The sequence below is a fragment of the Limulus polyphemus genome, unplaced genomic scaffold (assembly GCF_000517525.1).
Source record: "Limulus polyphemus unplaced genomic scaffold, Limulus_polyphemus-2.1.2 Scaffold445, whole genome shotgun sequence".
Lineage (NCBI taxonomy): Eukaryota > Metazoa > Arthropoda > Merostomata > Xiphosura > Limulidae > Limulus > Limulus polyphemus.
Window position 1 is genome coordinate 503,527 of NW_013666055.1, and position 9,442 is coordinate 512,968.

Here is a 9,442-nt window from a genome sequence, read left to right on the forward strand (position 1 = left end):
AAAAAAGACAAGGGCCGATAGGTAAGTACTAAATTTTTAATGTATATTTTTTAGTCATTGTTACAAAAGTAACTGAAATATAAAAATTAGAAACTTATTATACTAGATAAGAAAACGTAAATGAAGAAATAAGTTGCTTGTGAGAGCACATGCACATGATGAGGTATTGCGTGAAGCGTGATATGTAATTTCACCCAGTTTGTGCTGATAATTTGATTTTTTGTTTACACAAAGCTGCCATCCTGTAATGAATGATTTTCACTGTACTCTAAGTGTAGTGTAAAGCTATAAATTTAAATGACCCCAAAATTGAAAAAGTATTAGCTTTGGCTCTAAGAATAAATAGTATATAATTGTCTGTTATAATATACAGTCATTTTAGAAAGAAAAAAGAGCGTAATTACGATTTATTTTGTGTTTTTCAACTTTTCCTTTTACTCTACATTGCTGATTTTGCTACAGTTAGTTTGAGAGTATAGAAAATAAAATACAAAGTTTAATAAAAAACTTCATATTCCTTTAGGAGGCTCGTAAAGTTAAGTAAATGAAATATGAAAAACTGTAAGATAAAAAAAGTATTTTTATTTTAAACATGAAAATCACCTTACACTCAGACTAACTCAGTGAAAGCTTTGTAAATTCAGAAACAAATCTTTTGTAAACATCTTTTATTAAAAAATCTGATTTTTTTTGCATACAACAGACTTCTAATGTTTACTAAAATCTTGCCAACAAGACTTAAAGCTTTAAACTATATTCAGACTTATAGTATCTCTAGTTTTATGGTTGCTTAGTGTGACAAGGTTAGTCAAAAGAACCAAATCTGTATATTGAGAGTTAATCTCTGACAAAAATAAGCAGTGTGTATATATTTTATAACTAATTAGATAAAAAACCATTCCAAATCTGTTAATTGATAAAAAATTAACTTACCTCTAATTTCAGGGATCTGAAGGAGTTGCAGGACCACCTGGACCTCCAGGACCTAGAGGTCCTAAAGGACCAGCTGGTTATCCAGGAACAGATGGTATACCAGGTATGTTCATGATATGTTTGAAATTGTAGTGTTGATGATATATTACAGGAAGGAAGGAGTTTGATTTAGCAATGACTAAGTTTAAAGACAGATGGTAATGACTCTGTTCAGTAATTGTAGTGGAAAAGATTATAGCAGTAATGAAACTGAAATACTGATGATTTATTTTGATAATCAGGTGATGTTTACCTTTAATACTATTAATTAAACTGGTGCTGATTGCTTGATGTTTGTTTAGTACTTAAGATGTTAATTGTATGTATTACGGGTTGATTATGTTGTATCAAAGTGACTTTTAATATGCAAATTAGCAAGTCACATTAAACCCACAACTATTATAATGCCATGGTGAAATGGCATGTTTCAGAACTACATTTTAACATTTTTAGTGTTCCTTGAATGACACAGAAAATTAATTATTTCTGGGAAGGATATGTAACAGCCATTTCCAGTGCAAAATGTTCATACACTTAAATCATAAAGATTTGTACAGATCAGGAATTTATAATTTCCAAGATAAAAATATCCCTTATATTTAATGACATTGAAAAATAAGGAGTATGGATTCACATGGAGCACCTTGACCATCCAGAAAGAGACCTGCAACATTTCTCACCCCATCCATGGTTACTTAAATATGGCATCTTGTAACAGGCAAGTATTCAGTAACACAAAGGTTGGTGGAAGAAGCTGTATGTGTGTCCCAGGCAACACTAAACAACATAATCAAGAAGGATCTTGGTCAGAGTATAGGTTCAACAAGATAAGTCTTCCGGTCATTTTACCATTCAGCTGTTACATACCTCAAGCAGCTGGAAAATTTATTGGGTATTGATGCTGTTCCAATAACAAAGACAAGTCACTAGGTGCAGTATTTGTTTGGAATTCTGTGTAATTAGACTGTTAAAATAGGTAGTGGAAAACCATCATCATCATACTCAATTTCTGTATACATATACATGCTAGTATGTTTAAGTTTGTACAGCTAAATATTGGACATATACATAAACCAAGGAAAGACTTATCTCTCTCTCTCAGTTTGGTTGAGTTAACTCCACTGAATTTATAAAATTTAATAGCCATAAAACCTATTTTACAATAAATTTCTAATTTTTCGTGGAATGTCATGATCCTTTTATTATTTTACCATGCACTCTTTTGAATTTAGACACTTTTACAAGCATCTTATCATTTTGTATAATGAATTCTGGGAATAAGTTTCAAGAGTACTTCACCAATCTCACTATGAATGAGCTATATGAAATAATTATTTGTGTGTCAAAAAGGATGTAGACCTTTTGTTCCGAAACGGTAGTACCTTCTATCACCAAAAGCTATCTCAACCTTGATTTACCCTCTAAGCATTGGTAAAAATGTTTTTGTTAATAGCACACAGTCTATAATACCCCTTTATTTTTGTGCCATTTCAGAACATGTGCATATCATGTGACTACCCTCCTCCAATCATACTGCACCACCTATACTAGCCCCAGTCAGCTCCCTCTACTATTCCAGCACAATCCTTACTTTCTTGTTTGGCATTACAGTGTATAGATGTGTGTTTACTTCACTCCCTGTGCTTACTTTTTATTCTGATTGCATTTTAGTCCTTCACCAGTTTAAACTCAGTGTTTGCTTGTGATATTTAGTTTTGTTTTTCAAAGAATTCTTCTATAATTTGAATTCTAATTTGAAATATGAATTCAAATTTTATGGTGGCGGATGACAAGGTTCCCACAAGTAATGGGGATAGTAACGTCACTAGTCCCCAGCAAAGTAGGTTGACGATATCTACCGAGGAAATTCAAGTCTTAATTCACAGGAAGTTGGACACTAGTAATCAGCAGCCGGTTCATTTTCCCTTTCTCCCTGAACAAGCTTCTGAGGAAGAATTTATTCAGAGTGAAAATAATTTGGACTTTATTTTTCCAGCTCCAGCCTTTGTTATTTATTCACATAATGCTGACAGTCAGGACAGTTCACTGACCTCACCATTTCTACACCTCATTAATCAGGTATGTCAAATTTAAAGGTTTCACCCTTAGCCCTTGATTCCTCTCTTACCTTGTTGGGTGAAGAACCTTGTTTTGATTCCTCGCCCAACATCCAAGTTCATGCTTAACCTTTTGCTGGTCAACTGTTGTCATGTGTGGTTTTGAATCCATGGGCTTTGATCCACTTTAATAAATCTAAGTTTTCTAGGATTCATCTTGCCCTGACCATCCTTTTGCGTGTTATTTCCTTATTACAGTTGTTGTCTCAAGCCTTTTGCCAGTCACCTGATCAATTTTCTGATGATCTCAGGACCCTCCTGTGGTTTACTCTGGCCCATATATCAGCATCTGCATTGTCTCTCAACACCTGGTTATTATGTTGTTGGGATTGGGGTTTGTCCTGAGTCTTTGTAGGATGTGGCAAGGCTGCATTCCTCCTTGTCCTCCCTGGCATCTCATCTGTCTGGTTTGGCTGTTCCCTCCCAAACATTCGAGTTCCCTGTGCTCCTTCTTCCTCTTCCCGTCCCTTACTCTATTCCAAGCATTTCCATCCTTACCCAAGTTTCCCATTCCTGTTCCTCCAAGGGTCAGTGGTATAGGTGATGGGATGTATTTTCTATGGTAGGTGGAGGCCAGGTTGCAACAGTTCTCAACCATTTGATGTATCTTCATCAAAGATCTGTGGGTTTTATGGGTACTGTCAGAGGATCTTTACCTTCAGTTCAGGTCCCTTCCCCTATCCTCTTACACAGTTTCCTTCCCTCTTCCTCAGGATTTTGTCTCGTCTAGTCACCTCACCGAGTCGGTTTGGGGCCTCCTACACAAAGGAACTATTGAACAGGTAGTGCTCACTCATCCGGGATTTTCTCACACCCGATTACTTTTTTGAGAAGCTGCTAGGGTGGCTTTCTTATCAAGTTGGAGAAGTCCCTTCTAACCCCTACACAATATGTTATTCATTTAGGGATTTTCTTCAATTCCCATCTCAGTTGGGTCTAACTTTCTCCACTTCAGTTCAGGGATATGCTCACCTGTTCACAGATGCTTCTTTGATAGGTTGGGGCAGTGGTCAGTCATGGAAATTACATTCCATATCAATCTCTTCATACTTTTGGCTATTTGTTGGGCTGTGTCTAATTTCCTCCCACTCCTCCAGAGGCAGGTGGTGATGGTTCCTTCTAACAATTCCACTCTCATCAATTATATCACCAAGGTAGAACCAAGTCCTGGTGTCTGTGTTTTCAGACACTTGACATCCTGTACTGGGCCCAAGATTACAATTTAACCATTTTAGCATGTCATGTTCCCAGAATTATGAATCTGGTTATTGATCGCTTGTCTCGTCCTTACCAAGTTCTACCTATGTTTTGTCATGTTTTGCTAGTTACTCCATATTGGCTGGCTCAGATGTGGTTCCCTCTGCTCTGGCCCTTACTGGAGCAGCAGCCCCTGCCCTTACGTCTGTCCAGGTCACTCCTCTGACAACTAGATGTCACCAAATTCCATCTTCACACATAGCTTTTGTCCAGTCCCTCGCCTCAGCTTAGAGACTCGTGCCTCATGTAGTGTCTTTCTTTACTCGTACCAATCGGCCTTCCTAAATATCCATGTCCCAGAGACATTGGTCTAACTTCAGATGGTGGTTCTTTCCCCATGGCTTCTGTCCTTCCCGTCCTTCTGTTCCAATTTTTTACTTGGTTCTTTGTTTGGAGTTTGTCCATGTCAATGGTTGCTAGTTATCAGGCTGATCTGTCAAACACATTCCATTTCTCCCAATTCCGTATAGTTTTTCCCTCCCTGATATTTCCCTCCTTTTCCTTTCCTTTTGTCTTGTTCATCATCCATGTCCTTTTGTTCTTCCAGATTCCGATTTCAGTGTTGTTCTTCATACCCTGTGTTCCTTGTACCATCTTTCCCTTAAGACCTATTTCCTTCTCCACCTGGCATGTGGTTGTCATCGTTCTGATGTTTATGCCATTAATGTTTCCTGTGTCTTTTACCATTCCTCTTACGTTATTCTTTCTCCAGATTGGGCTTTCCTTCCTAAGACAGCTGCTGCTCATGAAGGTCGTTTTGCCTTTTCTCCTATTTCCTTAACATTTATTTCCCACCTGTACTCATGTATGGATCTGGATTGTCTTCTCTGTCCTGTAAGTTCCCTGCATTGTCATGTGTCTCATACCACCTCCTTAATGGCTCCTGTTCCTGCCTATTTATTCCCTGGAATCCCTCTATTTCCCAGGACATATCTCCTGTTACCCTTGGCTGAGATCGGTAACTTTGGGAGAGGTTGTTCAAGCATGTATGGGGATGATTCCCAAAACATTCATAGCATACTATCTGCACGTTTTGGCTGTATCTTCCTCAATTAGATATCATCTACCTCTGGTGGAGATTCTCTACACATCTGTTTGCTTTTTCAGTTGACATACATCATATTTCAGGATCCCACTTAGTGGCAGGTATTGTCTGTTCAAGTATGCTGAATATTAGATCTTTGCACTAAATATGTATATTTCTAAATGCTCACTGTATAGATGGGGTGTTTCTGTAAAACCACTGGATGCTTTTCTGGTGGTATATATGTATATATCAAACTCTTATTATCAATGTATTTGATATAAAGGACCATCACTCATGGACTTCATGAACAAAACAGATGGGGATTTTTGCCCATCCCCATGGACCCATGATTTGTACAATCTGCTATTCAAAATAGGGAATCAGACACCCATTGCACAGTCTCCAGTGTGTCATTCCTTCAGACTCTCCTTTTTTCCTTCTAGTGGAGCACAGGAGTCTTTACCATTCCTGTTCCCAGTTGCTGGAGTGGTGGACAATGGAGGTTTCCTCTTGAGTGGGGTTTTACAATGAAAGAAATCAAACTCACAACTTATAAGTACCTACTCAGTGAGAAGAGGGCTGTCATCATTATAGTTATTGAATAGGCAATAACACACTATTCTGGATCCAAATTGCTTCCCCTGGATGTTTTCCTCGGGCTGACAACACTTGTTGATCATAATATACATGCTTATGCAAGGTGCTTTCACTAAATGTTTCTGTCTGGTTGGACCACACTTCACTTACTCAACAGAATCCCAAGGCACTTCCCCTGGATGTTTTTGCCTGGGTGGACAGCACTTCTTGATCTTAAAAACTTATACAAGGCACTTTCACTGTTGTTTTTGCCCAGATGGACCACACTTCTTAATCTTAAAAACTTATACAAAGCACTTCCACTGTTATTTTTGCCCAGAAGGACCACATTTGGCATAATATGACGTATCCCCTGGATGTTTTTGCCCATGCACACTGCACTTAGCCTATTCATATACAATTTACGGTTCTTTAGCCCTAGCCACTTATGCCTATATCACATTATCTGGCAACTTACTATGACTAATTATTACTATATTACACACTATGACCTACTACATATGTGGACAAATAATGCATTATCTGTTGAGAATGGGCTGATTCCAAAATTATCAGACAAAATTTCATCTCATTACTTATTTATGATGCTCCTCCTGTTTATTTTTTGTTGTTGTTTTTTTAAGGGGAAGATTACTCTTGTTGCTACCAATATCCTTGACAAGACATCAACGGACTTGCTCCAGTGTGCTCCAAGACACTTCTTTTGGTGCATAATTCTTCAGGCCCATTGTTGATTACATACTAGACATTTCAAGTGTCCAGTCTATGCTGATTCATGTCATAGTTGTACTGCACTGTTCCAAAGCAAAGTGCCATATATCTTTTTCTTGAGTATATGGTGCCTGCCTCATACATTCTGCCCTATGTATATTACTGTTTCATTACTGGGGGAGGAGCATACCTGTTCCAGAAGTAGTGTTATACCCCACAGGTGTGCTTTACTTTCTTCTTCTGGCACACCTATTCTTTTCATATGGTTGTTATCTGCTTATTTGAATACTGTCACACCTTCACCGGCCTCTCCACTTTTTCAATGTGGGATTCTAGCTTTGTGTGAGAGGAGGTAGTATCATTTCAGAAGTTAACATTTTCCTACACTGAAAATGTATTTCCATTAGATACTTATCTCCTCTCACCCTTTCTTCCCACTGATATACTAGTGTTTTAGTTTGTAGCTGCAAATTCTTGAAAGTGAGGATTGTGCTAGAATAGTAGAGGTTAGGTTAGTATAGGTGGAACAGTATAATTGGTGGATGGTAGTTACATGATATGAACATGTTCTGAAATGGTACAAAATAAAGGGGTATAATAGACTGATGTGCTATTAGCAAAAAAATGTTTACCAATGCTTAGAGGGCAAATCAAGGTCGAATATGTTTGGCTATTTGAATTATTTAAAGGTTCCTTACTAGTAATTGCTGTATGGTTAACTCTATGGCTTAGATGGTGGAGCACTTACTCTCAGGTTCAATACCAAACTGAGAAAATAAAATCATTGGGTTACCACATATATTTGTACATAAAGAATAAATAACACCAATATCAACAAAAGGTTAAGCTGCTAGTTGGCCTTTTTTTAATAGTTGATTCAAGTGTGGTTAACGGTCCAATATATAGAAACCTTAATATTGTTTTATTGCATCTTTATAGTCGATTTTGTAGACCTTGGACTGTAGTTGTGCACAGAGGGAGAACATTATGCCAGTGAAAAAAAATATATTTTAAAATAAACACTTCTACTCTGTTATCGAATAAATACTAAGCAGAAGTTATTTTTTACAACTTTATAATGTCTCATTAGGTTAACCCAACTTCATCAATTGTATACAATTTATGATATTTTATATATAGTATCTAAACTTGATGATGCCAGTTAGGCTAACCTAATAAAACATTGTGAGTTATAAAATTTACTTTATTGAGAGATATACAGAACAAAGTAAATTTTATAAAGTTTGATGCAGTTTCAGTGTTCTTTAAAGATAAAGATAGTCCTGATGGCTAGAATCATATAGGTATCATAGTAGGTTTCTGTTTAGTGCAAAATAAAGAAGATTGGAAAGTTACTTGAAATAAGTTCAACAGCATTCATCAAGTAATCCGTATATATATATAGATGGTTTTAGCCAACACATGTAATTAGGAAATTGTGACTAAAAGTGTTTTAAAACTATTGTAAAGGTTTCACAACTTTCAGTAAATTTATATATCTTATTTTTAAAATATGTCTAGATCTACAAACAGAATAAAGGTATTCATTAGAGTTTGCTACAAAATATATGTCAGTATAAAGAGAATAATATTTTTAGGTTTATTTGGGGATTGAAGTATTTCTCTATTCATTCTCATAAAGTTTTAATGAGCTAGGTCAATGGCTGTTATATAACATATCATGACAACAAAGGATCTGTTGTTTCATCTAGGCTGTCCTATCCATTCATTTAAACTTAAAAATAAAACACTTTAAGCCAGCCTTTAACATTCCAATATATATCAAATATTAATCTCCCTTGAATTTACTGCACCATCTACATATGTTTGTCAAAAGATTTATCGACTGTTAGATACTAAGAAAACTATATAAAAAGAGATTGGTTAAAATATATTCAAACTGTTATGCATTTATAAACTACTGCCACTACTACTGAACGTAATAACCAGAAATGTATAATATGCAGAATGTATTTAATATACAGATGATAGTGTAGTAATTTAAAATTTTTAATCCCTTGAAGGTGAAATTGGACTTCGTGGACCTCCTGGAATCCCTGGTGGTGTTGGGTTACCTGGAACTCCGGGAAGAGAGGGTTTACCAGGTGCCAAGGGTGAAAAAGGAGAGCCTGGACTCGATGGCCTTGCTGGACTTGAAGGTTCATCAGGGATACCTGGACCACCAGGAGCAAAAGGAGAACCAGGACCAAGAGGAATCCCAGGGTTATCAATTCCAGGACCAAAAGGTTTGGATGGAACTCCAGGACAATCTGGGTTCCCTGGACAGAAAGGAGAAAGGGGGGATAGAGGAGAAAGAGGTATGATTACAAATTCATCTAGAACTGGAGGGTAATATCAAACATGTTTCTCAGGTAGAAGTACTGATAGATAAAGGTAATGCCATATAGTGAAAGTTATCTTAATTTTTATTGATAGGTAAATTTAGATTCTATTCTTTTCTGATGTCCATATATTTGTCTAGTACACAACAAAGCACCAGAGTTACTTCTATTACACTATAAGCTTGAAACCTAGACAAATGTTTGCATAACCCAGTTAGTTCTCCTGGTAATTCATGTTTTTTAGAATAACTGCTACAGTGAAAACCCGATTTTACGTGCCCCAATTTAACGCTATTTCGGATATAAAGTGATGGGTCATTAACTCTTTCGACATGGGCTTAGTACCTGGGACCGACCTCTTAACCATAACCTCGTTATAGTTTACATACTAATAATTTTTAATATTTTAAGTGTATCTT

General features: G+C 36.6%; 1 protein-coding gene across 1 annotated transcript in view; it reads left to right on the plus strand.

The window, feature by feature from the left end:
* The window catches only part of LOC106458328 (collagen alpha-2(IV) chain-like), a 157,136-nt gene that overhangs the window by 96,913 nt on the left and 50,781 nt on the right, over window positions 1-9,442 (plus strand). Inside the window, 2 exon segments of the mRNA XM_013917837.2 lie at window positions 946-1,036; window positions 8,706-8,999. Of these exon segments, the coding sequence (XP_013773291.2) occupies window positions 946-1,036; window positions 8,706-8,999 (385 nt within the window).